This window comes from Balaenoptera ricei, chromosome 3 (assembly GCF_028023285.1).
Source record: "Balaenoptera ricei isolate mBalRic1 chromosome 3, mBalRic1.hap2, whole genome shotgun sequence".
In the NCBI taxonomy this organism is placed as follows: domain Eukaryota; kingdom Metazoa; phylum Chordata; class Mammalia; order Artiodactyla; family Balaenopteridae; genus Balaenoptera; species Balaenoptera ricei.
In genome coordinates, this window is record NC_082641.1 from 171,021,572 (window position 1) to 171,040,869 (window position 19,298).

The 19,298-nt window shown below is 47.6% G+C and overlaps 1 protein-coding gene across 2 annotated transcripts in view; it reads right to left on the bottom strand.

Moving 5' to 3' along the window:
- Positions 1-11,067, bottom strand: part of SIN3B (SIN3 transcription regulator family member B) — a 37,707-nt gene extending 26,640 nt beyond the window's left edge. For both annotated transcript variants that reach the window (XM_059918167.1, XM_059918166.1), the window contains exons 1-4: positions 10,947-11,067; positions 10,607-10,713; positions 9,177-9,330; positions 2,042-2,242 (exon numbers count right to left, since the gene is read on the bottom strand). In XM_059918167.1, coding sequence (XP_059774150.1) covers positions 2,042-2,242; positions 9,177-9,330; positions 10,607-10,713; positions 10,947-11,051 — 567 coding nt within the window. In that variant the 5' untranslated portion in view covers positions 11,052-11,067. The remainder of the gene's footprint in view (positions 1-2,041; positions 2,243-9,176; positions 9,331-10,606; positions 10,714-10,946) is intronic.
- Positions 11,068-19,298: the final 8,231 nt, after the last annotated feature.

Consider the following 19,298-nt stretch of genomic DNA (forward strand, 5'->3'; position numbering starts at 1 on the left):
GTCTGACTTGAGGCCCAGCAGAGATAAAAAACAGTAACGTGTGGCCCTAGAGCTGCTGCTTTGGCCTCACAGTGTCTTTTAAAAATCTGCAACAATGTTCGAAAATCAGGAAGAACTCACACAGAAATTCAGATTTCCAGCTCCTTTTGAAGAAATAGACAACCTGAGAGTCGCCAGAGGGCTTGTTTAAAAAGCAGATGCTGGGCAGGACCTGGGGCGGGAACTCTGAGGGGAGGCCCAGGCAGCTTGCATTTCCAACCAACTCCCCGTGGCTCTGGCTGGGGAATACTGAGCCGTACTTCCTTCCTCACGTTTTCTCCAAATCAACCTGTGGCCCTTCGCTAGGACCTTGGATAAGTCAGTTTAACTTCTCTACACGCCAACAAACCCATCCCATCCCCCCCCCACCCCCCCGATTCCCATCAACACAACAGATACCTGCCGGCCTTCCCTCTAACGATCCTTCCAGCCCCTGAGATGTGGTGACCCCACGGAATCTGTGAAGAGCCCATAAACCCCCATGATCACAACATCACCTCTCCCCACAGACTGATGTTCACAGCTGCCACTTGCAACCACTTATCTGTGAGAAGCAGGAAGTTCTCAATGCCATACAAGGACCGTGCAGACACTGGACGTGAAGCTGACAGGACCAAGCATGTCACTGGCACCACTGCCCACGAATGTTAAGAGTATTGAAACAGTTCCAGTGGGTTTACAGGGAGCAAATGCTATCAATCTGATCCTAAATATTTATGCTAAAAAGAATCCCATGTTCTTATTTCAGTTATCAAGGTTGTGCAGAAGATTTCATTTTTAAAAGTGGGTTCTGCTGCTCAGAAAAATAAAAGGCATCAGAAACTCCATGTCTGGGTGAGGATGACGTCCGAACTCCTTGCATGACACCGATGTCCCTTGCCACCCGCCTGCCTGCACTTCCTGCTAAGTCCCCTGAAGCCAGCTGCCTGTTCTGGCCCCTGGGCCTTTGCACAGGCCATTCCCAGCACCAAGAGTCCACCTTTCGCCTGATGGTTCTGACTGATTTGCCAAGATTCAACCTGAGCATCCTCTCCGTAACCCGCTCTGGGCTCAGCAGCCCTCAACCCTGACACACCTCTCCTACACACAATCCTTCTCATCCACCCTAATCGTTTCCAAGTTTCCTCCACCTCTAAACTGAACTCCCAAGCAACAGCAACTATTCATCCCTGTCGAACCAGCACCCGGCACAAAGCCCCGTTGTAATCAGCATAAATAAAGGGTAGTTCTATTGTCTAAACAATAACTAAGCCATCTTATAAAAAGAAAACTATCTTCTTGGGTTCTTCTTTAATCCTCTAATGGGTGCAGAGGTGCCTCAAGGGGCAAATCAAAATCAAACCTAAATAGAACTCCAACAGGTACACCCACGTTCACAGCAGCGTTATTCACAATAGCCAGAATGTGGGAGCAACCCAAGTGCCTGCTGATGGATGAATGGATAAAGAAAATAAGGTGTAGCCATACAATGGAATATTACTCAGCCTTAAAAAGAAGGCCATTCTGACACATGCTACGGTACAGATGGACCTTGAGGGCATTACGCTAAGTGAAACAAGCCAGGCAAGGAGGACAAATACTGCACAATTCCACTCCTAGGAGGTCCCTATCGGAGTCAGATTCATAGAGACAGAAAGTACTGATAGAGGGCTGGGTGCCAGGAGCTGGGGGAAATGAGGAAGGGGCAGTTAGTGTGTCATGGGGACAGAGTTTCAGGTTGGGAAGATGAAAAGGTTCTGGAGATGGATGATGGTAATGGCTGCGCAACAATGTGAACGTACTTCATGCCGCTGAACGGTACACTTAAAGTTGGTTAAGTTTTGTATTTATATATATTTTACCACGGTAAAAAAAAAAAAAAAATTAATGCTAAAAAAAAGAGCTAATCAGAATTTTCCAGGATTTCATGAATTCAGATTAGAAAATCTGAATGTTTCCAATGCACCTGATATTGGATGATGCCACAAACACCCACAAAGAAGCGTGACCTACAGCGTCTTACCTGGTAAGTGTGCAGTATCTCCAGGAATGACCTGTAGATTTCTGGGTGGTCCAGAAAGCGGGTCTTAATCTTGTTCACGTAGCTGATGGCGTTGTTGAATTCCACGGAATCTGACTCCAAGGGCACCTGGGCTCTGTCCTCCTTATACAGCATCTGTTGCTTGACGTTCTCTGCACAGTCGCTGTGGTTGTGCGAATTCTCCTGACAACAGTACGACACTGAGTTACTGTTGGGCCCGACACCGGGAACAGACTGTGAGAAACGCCAGACTGAGCCACTGTGTGCAAGAACAGGCAAAACTTCGCACGGAGCCAAGTTTTTTACGTCGACGCAGAAAAAGGTTACTTCTGGGGGCCTGGAGAGAGAGAAGCAGGGAGGGGGTGCCCAGACAGAGAAACCCCACCTTGGCATTCTGAGTGCCTGAGCGTTCCTGGGAAGAGTCTCACGAACTCACCTCTGCCTGATCCTTCCAACAGATTCAAAGAACATGAACCTGAGAGGCACACTCTATACACTTCGAGAAATTAGCATTCGGGAGAGATTTACAAAGAGTGGATTGTTTAATCCTTTTTGGAGCAGAGTAAAGTCTTCCCACACCTCTGGCCAGCCCATTTCAGCAAGACTGTTTTCAGGTGTGAAAGCACCTGCTGTCAGCAGGCGTGAGACTGGGACCCTGCAGGTGAGGGGGGCCCACTGTCCAGGTTGCCCAGGGCTGTGGGACTTTTGGTGCTAGGCCTGGGGCAAGTCACTTGAGAGAAGAGAGATGGGCCCTGAGCAGTCATTAAGCATGCTCTCCATTGATGTGCTTTTCTGTCAGTACAAATAAAAATAAAAAACAGACACACATCTCTCTCCTGGGAAGTCAGAATCCTAATTCACAGTGGGACAGGACCACCCCCTGAAGGAGGTGATGTTTATGCTCCTAAACTGGAATTTTGTGTGTGGTCCGGAGGACGGCCTCCCTCTGCCACTGACCACGGCTGGGCTGTCGGGAGCGACCCTCGGCATCCTGCAGGTCCCCGACTGGGTCTCGGGCAGGCTGGGATCCTTCTGGTTCAGCTTTAGGTCTTTGCTAACACACCACCTTTCAGCGAGTCTTCCAGAACCATCCTGCACCAAAATAAAATGACTCATCTCCCAGCACTCTGAGCCCCTTTCTTGCTCTATTTTTCTCCACAGCACATATCACCTTCCTACAGGAAACATATTTTACTTATTTTATTGTCTCTCCAGCCCTGATCAGAAGGCAAACTCCAGGAGGGCAGGAATTCTATTTTGGTCAATGCTATATCCTCAGTGCCTGGAACAGTGCTTGGAACAGAGTGGGCTTCATCCACTGTCGGGGATGATCAGATGGACCGATGAAGGAAAAAAATCCCCTGTGGCGCCTGGCACTGCCTGTGGCACCCACAGCTGACCCTAGACTCCAGGGGACGTCGGGCACACTGCTGCCCACCGCTGCATAACTGTCATCACAACAGACACCTCCGCCAGGCACACCCGCCGGCACCTGAGTGGGTCTACTAGTGCGCTGGGGCTGCCACAACAAACACCGCAGACTGGGCAGCTTCAGCAACAGATGTTTATTTCCTTCAAGTTCTGGAGGCTGGAAGTCCAAGATCAAGGTGCCAGCAGGGTTGGTATCTCCTGAGGCCTCTTGGCTGGTAGATGGGTGTCTTCTTGCTGTGTCCTCACAGGGTCGTTCCTCTGTGCACACATATCCCTGGGGTCTCTCCTTGTGTCCTAATTTCCTCTCCTTATAAGCACACCAGTCAGACTGGATTGAGGCCCATCCTAATGGCCTCATTTTGCCTAAATTATCTCTGTAAAGACCCCATCTCTAAACACAGTCACATTCCGAGATACTGAGGGTTAGAACTTCAAGATATGAATTTGGGGGTGGGGTGGGGGCACAATTCAGCCCATGACAGTGGGTGTAGAGGCAACTCTAGGAAGCCTGAGCCGAGGAAAACAGACACAAGAGATCCAGAGCAGTCACAACTCTAAGCACCGTTTCTCCCCGGCACTAGAATTTGTTCTATGACACTTTGGGGACGCTGTTCCTGATTACCTTTGCTTAAGCTCACAGAAGTCTGCGCTCATGTTCCGTCATGGTACACAGGCTTGGTGGCAGAAGGAGCTGGAAGGAGTTGGACAGGGGCAGGGGGGAAGGGAGCAGCCCTTGAGCAGCCTCGGAGCCAAGGTCTGCTTCAGAGGAGGCTGTGGGGAGCTCCCTCCCCACCACTGCGAGGGGGCATTTTCAAGCACCACGTGCCTCTTCCAATTCCCTGGAGTGAGTCACCGTGACAAGATGGGAGAAGCACCCCTGGAGACCAGGGCTCGGCAAAAGGCCAGACAGTAATGGTGCAATTGCTGTGGCAAACAGTCTGGCGATTCTTTAGTAAGTTAAACATGGTCACCAGGTGACTGAGCAATTCCACCCCTAGGTATCCACAAACAGAACCAAAGACGGGTGTTCAAACAAATCCTTGTACATGCATGTTCATAGCAGCAGTGTTCACAATCGCCAGAAGGTAGAAAAAACCTACGTGTCTGTCCATCAACTGATGAACAGATGACCAAAATGCAGTCCATACCTGCAGTGGAATATTATATAGCCTTAAAAAGGAACGATGCCCTGGTATAACATGGATGAACCTCGAAAACATGCTGAGAGAAGGAAACCCAGACACAAAAGGACATATAGTATATGATTCCATTTATATTAAGTATCCTGAACAGGAGACTCTACAGAGACAGAAAATGGATTAGTGGTTACCAGGGGCTGGTTGAGTGGGGGCAGAATTGGGAAGTACCGTTTCTTTTTGGGGTCACAGAAGCGTTCTGGGATTAGTAGTGGTGGTTGCATGGCATTGTGAATACGCTAAAAGCCACTGAATTGGACACTTTAAAATGGTCATAATGATGAATTTTATGTTACGTAAATTTCACCACAATTTAAAAAAAATTTTTAAGTAATCTGAAAGATGTAAAAATGACCAGCCATACAAAAATAAGCTGGCTTTGTTCCCTGGGCCACAGTTTGCCAACCCTTGGTCTAAACGTTCTAAAACAATCCAGGCTTCTGTCTTCTCTGCCTGCTGTGGGTGGCCTCAACCAGGCACAGTTAGAAACGCCTCCTAGACACTGATAAGCGCCCTACATGGCCGACTTGCCCATCTGAGTGTCCACATACAGCCCCACCTGGATATTTAAGAGATGCCTCCGATGGACTTTCCAAACACAGAACAGCCCCCCGGCCCACCCCCACTGGTCACCCCAGCAGGTGCTGCCTTCACCCAGAGACTCAGGCATCCCGGAATCACCCCTGGTGATCTCACTGATGTTTCTCGCTTTCACTGACACCCACCCGTGGCCCACACCACCCTCCACCCCAACTGGTTCCCACGCCCCTCCCGAGCCTCCCAGATCCGCTCTTGCCCCCTCAGTCCACTTCTGGCACAGCAGCCAGAGCAGCCTTTCCAGAACTCTCCCCTGGCTTCCCACGCTCCTGGCTCTCTCTCCTACACTCTCTGCTTCGGGTTCTGACCCCACCAGCTTCCTGGCTGTTTCTCAGGCACACCCACTCGTTCCCACCTCAGGCCTCTATGTCCCCACCAGGAAGACTCCCCAGGGGGACACAGCCATGGCTCCTGCTCCCCTCACTCAGCCTCTGCCCACGGCACCTCCCCAGGCCTGGCCCCTGCTGTCACCTGCAGCACTGAACTCCCTCCTGTATTTCACATCTGTCCGTATGTGTCTCACCTGAGTCCCCACCTCAACCATGCAGGCGCCCTGAGAGCCAGGACTCTGAACAAACCTCAGTGCCTGGCACAGAGGAGGTGGCCTACACCTGCTCCATGGGTGACTAAGACAAACACGAGAGGCAACCTCCCAGGAACTGACTGAACTTCGAATGACCCTTCCCGGAGGGAAGACGGCCGGCTTCCCTTTGAATGCAAAGGGGTCACTAAATTACAAGCTGCACCTCAAGGTTTATCTCTTTACTTATCATCCAAGCAGCCATCGTCCCAGCCAAGCACAAGAGGGCCGGCCCCGAGAGGCAGGGTCCATCCTGAACAAGACCCAGCAGCCAAGATTCATCACTTTCCCACCGACACCCAGTGTCTCGTCCCTCTGATGTCCCGGAACGGGGACAATCGTGAACAAGACAGACGTAGTCCTCCTGTCTAATATGGAGGACTCAGTGTGCCAGGGAAGGCAAACCAACAAGAAACAGTGGATTTTTTATTTCTTAGCTTTGCTGTGTTATTTTGAAGTATATAAAACGGGGTGCTGGGCTTCCCTGGTGGCGCAGTGGTTGAGAATCTGCCTGCCAATGCAGGGGACACGGGTTCGAGCCCTGGTCTGGGAAGATCCCACATGCCGCGGAGCAGCTAGGCCCGTGAGCCACAATTACTGAGCCTGCGCGTCTGGAGCCTGTGCTCCGCAACAAGAGAGGCCGCGATAGTGAGAGGCCCGCGCACCGCGATGAGGAGTGGCCCCCACTTGCCGCAACTAGAGAAAGCCCTCGCACAGAAACGAAGACCCAACACAGCCAAAAATAAATAAATAAATAAAACAAAACAAAAAAAACAAAAACGGGGTGCTGTGAAAATGACTTGGGGATGGGAGTGGAGGGCTCTCTGAGGAGGTGACATTACAACTAAGGCCAACCAGATCCAAAAAGATGTTGATTCAGGAGGCTGCAGCTGCAGCAAGGGGACGTTCTTCCTGCCATGGTCCCCGGCCCCTCTCTGGCCACACTTCCCACATCATGGCACATGTCTATCTTCCCCTTAGATTAGTGTTCTCAACTGGGGCGATTCTGCCCCCCAGGGGACACGTGGCAACGTGTAGAGACATTTCAGGTTGTCATACTCGGGGAGGGGGCGCTACTGCTCTCAGGTGGGTGGAGGCCGGGGATGCTGCTCAACACCCCACAGAGCACAGAATGGCCCCCACAGGGAAGCAGGATCTGGCCCCAGTGGCAACGGTGCCAAGGCTGAGAAACCCTGCGCAGAAGGCTCCCCACAGGCTAAGACGTATTCATCTTCCTCAGCATCTAAGAACTATTCCCTCCTTGTCGATAGTTGACAGGATACATGACGAGATGAAAAATGGAAAACACACACACACACACACACACACGGAGCTATACTTCAAAATAGTGAAGCTAGAAAAACCAATTAAAAAAAAAAAATCACCAGGGCACTGGCGAGTAGGGAGCCCTATAAAGTTCTCAGGCTACCGTGGATTCGAAAAGGACTCTAGGAAGCTGAGAGGACATTGCGTTTGCGCCTGGTGTGAAGCAGGGCTGGAAACATGGCAGGTCCGTGGATGTGACTGAAACCACGTGGGCGGCACGTGTCCCGAGGGAACGAAAGGCACGTACCTCTCCCCCTGAGGAAGGGGCCCTACTTATGGCTGTTTCCAGGCTGCAGCAAGACCATAAAGCCCTGGTAGGCAGCTATCAAGGGAAAGTTCTCATCAAGCCCGTCTTCAAGTTGATAGACCTGCGGTCACGAAATCCGCCTAGGGGCAGACAAGACTGGTCGGTCTCCTTATCTCTCCAGTAGTCCTCGAAGCTGTGTGTGGAGCAGCAGGGGCCTTGTGGCTACTTAAGGGAAGGCGAGGCTCATGTGGAGATCCAGCCCCAAGAGCAGTTACTCCGACAGGACTTGAGAAGGCGAATTCCACACGTGGAGTGCAATTTAGGTCTTGGACTGCAATTTAGCTCTTGGACTCTGGCTCTTTCTTAACGAGTGATGGTAATGACACTCAGTGTTTACGCAGCGCTTCAGATTCAGCAAAGTGCTCCTGCACACACTCCTGCAAACGAGCTTGCTTTTCTCCCCTAGCCATGACTGTTCTGAAGATTAATCTCCGCTAAGACTTTTATCATCTGGAGGAAGGAGCGCTACCTCTGGATCCCGTGGCTCCATTTGCAAACATGAAATGGAAGCTTTTGGAATTCAGTGGCCGAAGGCTTCCAAGTTCCTTTTTAAAACTGAGATGCACTCCTCGGCTTTAATGAGACAATGTGTTGATGGTGGAGGTTGCCTTGTGTAGAGAAAAGGCAGAATTTATGTGCCAGCCCCCCTCGGAGAGGGACCAGCCACTGCCACATTGCCTCTCACTGCTCTCTTTTCAAATCCTGACTCCCTAATTGATAGGAAACTGCAATCTCCTTTATCATCAGAAGAGAAACCTACAAAATGCATCCAGAGTAGATTTTTGCCTTCCCTGCAAAAACCCCTGGGGCAGAGATGGAGGAGGTTGAAAGAGCACGTTCACTTACACCAGCACTTCTCAATGCTGTGATTTTTGCTCCCAGGAGACACTTGGCTATGTCTAGAGACATTTTTGGCTGTCTTGACTGGGTGAGGGCCTAGTGGGTGGAGGCCAGGGATGCGGCTGAACACCCCACAATGCCCTGGACAGCACCCCCGTAGCAAACGGTTATGCCCTAAATGGCAACAGGGCCGAGGAGAGAAAAAGACAACCATTACCTTATAAAAGTAAAGCTCAAACAGGCTTTTTTTTTCTCAGGGGATCTGGTGAGCAAACACAAGAAGGGAGTGCATAGATAGAAGAGGCAGCAACCTGTCACTCAAGAAAGAAGGGACCAAAGCCACAAGCCTGAGCTCAGTCAACGATCCTGTTGGCAGGTGAGTGAAGCACAGCAACAATAAACGTGGCTAGTCACACATGCATCTCCACCACTTTATTTTGTGGGTGGCACCGAGGGTGATCAGAGGGACCACAGGCCCAAGTATAAGTGTGGCCTGCCTAGTGAGCTCAGGGGGAGAGCCTCAAACCAAGACCTCCGTGACTGTGGATGCGATTATTTTGACTGGACGTACAACTGTGTCAGGAGAATGCCTCCCTGACACACACAGACACATCCGCTCTTGATTTAAATCCACCAAGCGGATCAATTTGGGATGCAGAGGCTACCTATGTAGGTGTTTCAATCTATTTTGATTTCTGCTGAAGCATTTTAAGAAAAAGATCGTCTCTTCACCAGCTTTCCAGCAGTGAAATACATGAGCTACGCTGTCCGGCCTGAGTACCTGAGTACCACGGTGGGCTGTGCTAAGGCCAGATCACTCAAACCACTGCAGCAGCATACCTGGCTCGACAGAGGCGACTGTATGTTTAACTTGCCGTTCTTGGGAATGTCTATTCTGTACCCGAGAGGAAGGAAAGCGTTGAATCCAACAATCAGGTCAGGGTGTTCGTGGAAGAGCTGTGACACTCGTCGGATGACTCCAGGAGTATCGATGCTGGAACGAAGAATGAGAGTGGGCAGAAGCGTCTCGGGAAGCAAACTGAAGGCAGAATCGACTCCTCCCTTACCCGTGCCATGGCATGAGCTCCTCAACAGACAATGAAGCACCCTCAAATGTGACTGGCGTGATTCTGCCCACAGTGATCCACTGCCAAGGCAACCGGGCCTGGGCTCCCTGTGCCTTCCTGGCAAAACCCACAGAATATGTACACAGCACGGCTCCCGAAACACTGCAAGCACATGTGCTAGGTTCTGAAAATGTCAGGACAGCCAGCTGCAAGTCCTGGGCTCCAAGAAGTAACAGAAGGTTAAAGCCCTCTAAATGGGAGACAGATTCATTTCATATGAATTAGGGAGACTATGACACAGGAGCTGTTCCCAGCAAGAGACTATAATGTATAAATGTCAAAGGCCCGGCAAGTATGAAAGCTGCTAAGAATCTGAGGGGAGAGATAGGGTCTCCCTTAGGGCTGCAGTCAGGGCCAAGGTCTTAGCATCATGCTTGTGGAAGGAAACCAGGCGGGCCCTGCCATATTTCCTCAGAGGCGGAAGCAACACAGTGGGGATGTGACACTTGAGAATCTAAGTCAGAAGGACCGAGTTCTGGTCTCGTCCCTGCTCCTAAGGTGGATCTGGGCAAACCCCTGGCCCACTCTAAGCCTCAGTGAGCCCCTGTCAAACAAGCTCACTATCCATGGGGAGGTCCCCCATCTATCTCTAACCCTCCTGATTCTGTGCCTGTGAATACAGCTAATGTGTTTTAAATGCCTTCTAAGTACCAGGTTCCTTACTAAGCATTTTATGCGCATTATTTCCAAGCAGGCCTGGCACTGGGGTGAGGCAAGTGAGGCACTCACCTTGGGGACAAGATTTAAGAGAGTGCGAAAACATTCGACAATCAAGATAAATAACATTTTCATGCAGTGCTTGAAAAAAAAATCTAAAATAATTTTTAAAAATCCCCAACGAACAAAATTCTTTTAGAAAATCAACATTTTGAGTAAAGACAGGATCCGACTCTGTGCTTGCTCGACTGCCTCACTCGCCGCACCCCATCACTGCCCTCGTTCCAGGAATCCCCGCAACAGCTCCACAAGGGGGTACCTTTCCGTCTCGTTTTTTGGAAGAAGGAACTGAGGCTCCCAGAAGTTCGACAACCTGCACAAGGGGTCACCCTGTTGAGGGGCAGCCGAGGTTGGGGGCTCCCACCCCGCTCTGGCAGAGTGAGGCCCAGGGTGGCCCTCCGGGATGGGTAGGGGCCCCGCTGGTACCTCTGGCTTTTGAACTCCTTCATGATCTCCAGGAAACCATTGTAAGTGGCAGGGTCGCTGCCGAAGCGGATCTTCACCTGGTCCAGGTAGGTGAGGGCGTCCTCCACCTGCGGGGAGGGGGGAGGGTCCAGGTGGGCCGCGGTCGGCGGAGGAGGGGACGGGAGCGGCAGTCCCTGGCGGGAGGGGCACGGGCCGGGCATCCGAGGGGCGGAGGTGAGGAGTCGGGGGTCCGGGGCCGCGCGAAGGGGAGGCCGAAGTCCGGGCGGGGCCCGGTGGGGGGCGTCGGCCTGCGGGGGCCGGACGACGGGGGTCTCCCAGGGAGGGCTGGCCCACCACTTACGTGCACCGGCAGCTTCTCGTGGCCCGCAGAGCCCGAGCGACCCCAGCGGGCGCCGCTCAGCCCCCGGCCCGCGGGGCCGCCACCGCCGCCGCCAGCGTGCGCCATGTTGGAAGTCGGAGCCGCGGCCCGCCCCGCCCCCGCCCGAGGCCCGGCCGCGCATGCGCTGGCCCCGCCCTGGGGGCGAGGCCTGGTGACGCCAGGGAAGGCGGGGCTTCTTGAAGGTTTCCTGTAAGATCTTACTTTTAAAACTGAAATGCTACTAAAACGCTTTATATACCACGTGTGGGCAAACCAAGAGCTGCTGCCTGCTTTTGTCCGGCCCCACAAGCAAGCTCAGAATGGTTTTTACAATTTTAAAAGTTGGAAAAAATCGGAGAAGACTATTCCGTGACACGTGAAAATACTATGAAATTCAAATTTCGGTGTCTGTAAAAGTTTTGTTGGAACACAGGCACGCCCACTCGTTTACCGGTCATTTCTGGCTATCTTTGCGCTACAGCAGCAGGGTGAATAGCTGCGACAGATGCTTAGATCTACACGCCTGATATATTCACTAAAAAAGTGTTCTGGACCCCTGCTTTATAGGGTTGATGTAACAACGGGATATGGGCACACAGCACCCTAATACAGGACCCTAGGGTGAACTTTTGCTAAATTGCTCTTGACTTAGTCCTGATCCTGTTATCTTCGCTTCTCTAGTCCTGATCCCATCACTTCCCCACTGGACCAGTTCGGGAGTCTCTTAACCAGTTTTTCCAGTCCCAGTGCTATCAAGAATTGAGATCATTCCACAGCTGCTTCCAAATCTCCAAGATCTTCCTATTTCTTGTGAATGAAATCTAAGCACCTACATGCAGCATTGAAGGTAATAAAAACCTGGCCCTTAGGAACCTGTTCCTGCAGAATTTTCCACCCAAGCAAGCTGCCCTCTCTCTGTGCAGAACCTCCTGTCAATGTCTGCCTAGCTTGGCTGCTTCCTGGCCCCGTACATCAGCACATCTTATTTCCCTTGCTGAAAGCCCCGTTCTATCTCTTCATTACACAGAAAGCACCCTACACATCCTGCAAACTACAACCCAAATGTCCTCTCTTTCAAGAAGCTACCCGACCTCTCCTCTGCCATCCACAGTCTCTTGCACATCATCTTTATTTGGTATCTCTTTTTATATATGAAGAGGTGCAGGAAAGCTGAGTTGGCTGCGCATTGGCAATGAGTGCATCATTTGCCAGGGGTCAGGAGTAGTATGGTGAACAAAACTGACAAGGCTTTTACCCTCACGGAGTCATCAGTCTTTCAAGAATGATAGGAATCAAATAATCACAAACACAGATGTAAGGTTTCAACTGTAACAGATACTTTCAACTGTAACAGATACCTTCAAAGAGAAGGTACAAGTGTAATAGTTACTATGTTCCAGTTACTATGGCTGTGTTACAAACCATCTCAAGATTTAGAGATTTACAATGATAAGAACATTTATTTTTCTCTCCAATCTACAATTTGGGCAGGCTTGGCAGGAATAGCTCATCCTTAGCCCCTCAATGTCAGCTGGGTGGCTGCAAGGCTAAGACTGGAATCCTCTGAAGGTTTACTCGCTCACATGTCTGTCAGTGGCTTCTGGCTGTAGGTTGAGACCAGTGCTGGGGCTGTTGCCAGGATTGCCTACCTGTGGCCTCCTCATGCATCCTGAGCTTCCTCACAATATGGCAGCTAGGTTCCAAAACCAATCATCCTGAGAGGAGTAAGTGAGCCGGGTGGAAGACTTACAGCCTTTTCTGATCTACCTTTGCAAGTCACACAGAATCAAAAGTCCCTCCCAAATTCAAGAGGAGGGCCAACAGACCCCAGAACGTGGTGAGTGGCCAGGTTCTGGAATAGCATGGGGGATAGGAAATATTGCCATGACCATTTTTGGAAAATACCTTCTGCCACCCAGGGGACTTAACCCAGACTAGCAGGGGATGAGAACAGCTTCCCAGAGGAAGCTTTCCATTCTAGCTGAGTTCTGAACGATATGTAGGTGTTCACCATGAAAGTCAGGGGGGATGGCTGTGCAGAGGCCCTGTGGTGGGGAAGAGTGTGGCACATTTGAAGAACTTAAAAAAAAAGAAAAAACAAAAAGACCAGTGTTGTTGGACTGCAGATGAATGGGAGGAAGAAAGAGAGAAAGAGAGAGAGAGAGCAGAATAAGAATGGAGAGGACAGAGGGGGCAGGCTACTCATTCTTATGAGATGAGTTAAGGCTTTTGGTCTTGGCATTTAGTGCTGGTAGAAACTGCGCATGGGTTCTGCACAAGGAACTGTTTGAGCAGCTTTGAAGTTGGAAGCAAGTACTCTGACTACTCTGCAGGGAAGTGATTGGAGGGGAGCCAGGGAGGGTGCAGGGAGGCTGTTTCATCATTTAGGCAGGCAAAGGATGATGGTGGTTTAGACCAGGATGGGAGCAGAGGAGGTGGAGAGAAGGGGGTGGAAGGGAGGGATATTTAGAAGGTAAAGCACAGAGGGAGTGGCGCTGGGTGGATGTGGGGGCGAGGGGTAAGGAAGCATTGAGGATTCATAGCTCCCAGCCCACAAAGGGATTCTGCTCAGTTTCACTACATTCCTGTCTGAACAGCAGCTAAGGCCGCCTGAACCACATTCGGAGGCCACCGGAGTCTGGACAGCCCTTTCCACACCAACACCCCCTGGCAACAGTCCCTATCCCGAGAATCAACGACACATGTTGGCTTCTGATACGCCCTAGGGTCCTCACACAAGGCCCCCCTTCCACAAGGATCACTGAGTTTTCCATTCTTTTAATAGGTCTCACAGGGTCAAAGGAAGCCCTCACTCATTTGGAGAATGGACAACCACAAACCAATTCCACCTTGGGCGTGTGTGAGTTCTGAAGGATGCACGAATATGTGCATGTTTGTGTGTATGAGTGCGTGTGTTCAACATGTGGGCAATAGTACACGTACATCTTTTCATTCTCATTTTTATAAAGCATAAAAAGTTGCTAAGCTAATTTTTTTCTTTACTATTCTCATCTACACAGATTAAATTGAAAACCTTACAGATAAACAACAGGACCTATTGTATAGCACAGGAAACTATAATCAATATCTTGTAATAACCTATAATGGAAAAGAATCTGAAAAAGAATATATATATATATATACATATGAATCACTTTGATGTACACCTGAAACTAACACAACATTGTAAATCAACTATACATCAATTTAGAAAGTTAAAATGGTTTGTATAAAAATAAAAAATAATTTTAAAAATTTTTAAATAAAAATTAGAAAAAAAATGAAAACCTTAGAGTTGACAGTTTAGCTAGAGAGTTTAGATAAATTTGGAACACAAATGTCCTTACCATTTGTCTAATTTAATGGCATTATGGTAAGATTCTTAGGTGGGTCTTTTGTTGGACAGTATTTTGGCAAAGTTAAGAAGATCAAAAGATCTTATTTTGAACTAACCTAAGTCTTCCCAGGTGACAAACATTAGGATCAAAATCTCTAAAGTCCAGAATCACGTGTTGTAACAGAATTCGAAGGCTGCTGGAGATTCTCATGCCCTGGTGTGAGTGCCCTGCCCCGTCTCCCATCCTGGAGTGTGGGAGGGCCTGGGAACGTAATGGATGTCACGTTTACATTTAGGTTATGCTACACGGCGAAGGTGAAGGGAATTTGCAGGTGTATTTAAGGTCCCAAATGAGTTGATTTTTAATTCATCAGAAGACAGATTATGCTAGGTGGGCCTGACATAACCAGGGGCACCCTTTAAAAGAGTCTGGAAGTCAGAGCCTTGAAGCAGCAGAGAGGTGTGATCCTGTTGGCCTTGAAGGAGGCACCAGCCATGTCGTGATCTGCCTTTGGAAAGAGGCAGCTTCTGGGAGCTGAGAGCCACAGTCCTACAGTTGCAAGGAACTCAGTTATGAAGGAGCATGCACCAGGGCTCTGAGCCTGACTGTGAGATCCTAGCCCCTCTGACACCTTGTGAACCCTGAACAGAGAGCCCAGCCACACTGTGCCCAGACTCCTGATCCACAGACACTGTGAGAGAATAAATGGCTGTTCTTTTCAGCTGCTAAATTTGAGGTGATTTGTTATGCAGCAATAGCTAACTAATACTCCTATGAAGTAGTCATGTCAAAACCTATGAAGTAGTCTTGTCAAAACTGTTTACCTTGTGATGATGAGGTGTCAATGTATGTTCCTCAAGTGTAACAAATGTATTGCTCTGGTGAGGGATGTGGATAATGAGGGAAATTACACATGTGTAGGGGCAGGGGGTATATGAGAAATCTCTGTACCTTCCACTCAATTTTGCTGTGAACCTAAACTGCTCCCCAAAATAGTCTCTTAAAAAACATGTTTACCCTAAATCTTATCAAGCTTTTTAAGACCAGGATTGGCAGATTGTAAATATTTTATATTTTAAAGAAAGAAAGAAAGAAAGGAATAAAGGCACAGACATAGTGAATGGATTTGAGGACACGGGGAGGGGGAAGGGTAAGCTGGGACGAAATGAGATAGTGGCATGGACATATATACACTACCAAATGTAAAATAGATAGCTAGTGGGAAGCAGGCACATAGCACAGGGAGATCAGCTCAGTGCTTTGTGACCACCTAGAGGGGTGGGATAGGGAGGGTGGGAGGGAGACGCAAGAGGGAGGGGATATGGGGATATATGTATATGTATAGCTGATTCACTTTGTTATAAAGCAGAAATTAACACACCATTGTAAAGCAATTATACTCCAATAAAGATGTTAAAAAAATAAAAATTAAAAAAATAAATAAAAATAAAAACTTTTTATATACACACACAAAAATAAATATATAATAAAAATATTATAAATATTATATATAATACAAATATGTATGCTTATTATATAATATTTATATATTATATATACAATATTAATGTGTATAATATAAATATGTATAATATAGATAAATATAAAGGGCCAGATTATAAATATTTTTGGCTTTGGGGCCATACATTCTCTGTCACTGTAGCATGAAAACAGCTGTAGGCAATATGCGAATGAACAGGCATGGCTGTGTTCCAATAAAACTTTATTTACAAAAACAGGCATGCAGGGACTTCCCTGGTGGTCCAGTGGTTAAGTCTCCACGCTTCCAATGCAGGGGGCCCAGGTTTGATCCCTGGTCGGGGAACTAGATCCCACTTGCATGCCACAACTAAGAGTCAGAATGTGGCAACTAAGAAGCCCACGTGCTGCAACTAAAAAAAAGATCCTGCATGCAGCAACCAAGACCCAGCACAGCCTAAATAAATAAATAAATATTTTTTTAAAAAACAAAAACAAGCATGCAGGCTGTGGCTTGCTGACTACTGCTCTAGAATATAAGAGGCTAAATAGACAAAACAACCAAATGCAATGCAATGTGTGAAGAAATCTTGATTGGGTCCTAGTTTGAAAGAAGCAGCTAATTAGGAATGTTTTAGGGCTAATTAGGAAAAGTAGGAATGCCTATTAAAAGATATTAAATAATGATTGTTAGTTTTGGTAGGTGAATGCAGCTATGTAGGAGAATGACCTTATTCCTTAAAGATGCCTCCTGACGTATTTAGGGACTGAAGTGTCTTGATATCACCAGGGCCGGAATTAGGATGAGGAGAGTGAGGAAAGTTTGTGCCAAGTACAGGATCAGATCCTATTTTTATTTAAAATGTTGGTATTTTGTTTATCATGCATTTTTATTCATTTTGATTAAAAAGTTATGGTAATACAATGTTTATTTTGATGGTTGAATTTCTTTGGTGCCTCTTAAACTTTGTGTCTGAGTGCCCCACTCTCCTCACCCTAGTCCCAGCTGTCACTTTGAACTGGTTTAGCAGGAGATTGGCAGCGATAGGGCAATCGGGGAATCTCGAGAGTAACTAAATGCGTGTTCATTGTTCTCAATATTGCAACTTTGCTGTGGGTTTGAGCATTTTCTTTTTTTTTTATAAATTTATTTATTTATTTATGTTTGGCTGTGTTGGGTCTTCATTGCTGCATGCGGGCTTTCTCTAGTTGGCGGCAAGCGGGGGCTACTCTTCAGTTCGCTGAGCAGGCCTCTCATCGTGGTGGCTTGTCTTTGTTGAGGAGCACAGGCTCTAGGCGTGCGGACTTCAGTAGTTGCAGCACACGGGGTCAGTAGTTGTGGCTCATGGGCTCTAGAGCGCAGGCTCAGTAGTTGTGGCGCACGGGCTTAGTTGCCCTGCAGCCTGTGGGATCTTCCTGGACCAGGGCTCAAACCCGTGTCCCTGCATTGGCAGGCGGATTCTTAACCACTGCGCTACCAGGGAAGTCCCGAGTGTTTTCAAGTTAAGTAAATAAATTTAAAAATCTCTAGGCTTTTAAAGTTAAAAAATTTTAATTAACTAAAACCCCCCCAAACTCATAGATACAGAAAACAGATTGGTGGTTGCCAGAGGCAGGGGGTGGGGGTGGGTGAAATGGGTGAAGTTGGGCAAAAGGTACATCCCTGGGGAGAGGAATTGGGGAATTAAGAGCTGTTTGGGTGACCAGATGTCTTGATTTCCCAGTGACTGAAGGGTTATCAGGACATGGGCCTTTCACTTTTAACTGGGATAGTCCCCTATAAACAGGGTCACCATGATCACCCTACTTCTTATTTTTACCTTATGTCCTTCTTATTCCTCTGTTCTATTTGATTTGCTTGCCATGAATATGTATTATTATTATTTACATAACTACCTAATAAAGAAGCTGATTTCTCATCAAAAAAAAATTTATGATAAATAGTCCTGGAGACGTAATGTACAATGTGGTGACTATAGTTAATAATACTGTATTATATATTTGAAAGTTGCTAGGAGAATAGGTCTTAAAAGTTCTTATCAAAAAAATAATGAAATAATGACGTTTGCAGCAACATGGTTGGACGTAGACATTATCAAACTAAGTGAAGTAAGCCAGACAGAGAAAGACAAATATTATATGATATCACTTATATGTGGAATATAAAAAAAAAGATACAAATGAACTTATATACAAAACAGAAATAGACCCACAGACATATAAAACAAATTTATGGGGGCTTCCCTGTGGCGCAGTGGTTAAGAATCCGCCTGCCAATGCAGGGGACATGGGTTCGAGCCCTGGTCTGGGAAAGATCTGACATGCCGTGGAGCAACTCAGCCCATGTGCTACAACTACTGAGCCTGCTCTCTGGAGCCTGCAAGCCACAGCTACTGAGCCCACGCACTGCAACTACTGAAGCCCGCATGCCTAGAGCCTGTGCTCCGCAACAAGAGAGGCCACCGCAATGAGAAGCCCACGCACCACAACGAAGAGTAGCCCCCGCTAGCCGCAACTATAGAAAGCCTGCTCATAACAACGAAGACCCAATGCAGCCAAAAAATAAAAAGTAATTAATTAATTTAAATAAATAAATAAATAAATAAATAAATAAAACTTACGGTTACCAAAGGGGAAAGGAGGGGGAGGGATAAATTAGGAGTTTGGGATTAATATGTACACACTACTATATATAAAATAGATAACCAACAAGGACCCACTGTATAGCACAGGGAACTGTACTCAATATTTTGTAATATTCTATAAGGGAAAATAATCTGAAAAAGTGTGTGTGTGTGTGTGTGTGTGTGTGTATACATACGTATGAATCACTTTGCAGTACACCTGAAATTAACATAGGTAATAAGTATAAGTATAGTTGTAAATCAACTACACTTCAATTAAAAGCAAAGTTCTTATCACAAGAAAAAAATTGTAACTATGTGTAGTGATGGATATTAACTAGACTTACTGTGATCATTTCACAATATATACAAATATCGAATCATTATGTTGTACACCTGAGACTAATATAATGTTATATGTTACTTATATGTCACTTTTAAAAGGACCCTTTAGAATTTAATATAAATTAATTCCTGCTGCAACTAGAGGGGCTGTATATTCCAATTGCCCTGGGACAGTCCAGTTTCTTGTAGTTGTCCCAGAGTACTTGTTAAGAGCATTCCTTTTCACTCTCTAGAAGTGTCCCAGTTTGGATAGTGTGTTAATATAGTCCTGTTCACACAATAACCACGCTCTCACTCTGGCTCCACCATGGCTGGGGGACTTCAAGCAAGTCACTCCGCTGCAAAGCACAGTGCTTGTCAAACATTCATAGCAACCAAACACCTTCTCAAATGAAAACTCACTACAAAAACCCCAATGTAAGCAACAATTCGGAGTAGCATTTTATTAGTAAAAATTTCTTTCCTATGTTCAAATTAGTGTTTACGTACAAAGCAGTTGATTCTCACTGAGGCTGTTGAGGTGGACACACACATTTTAAGCCAGAAGT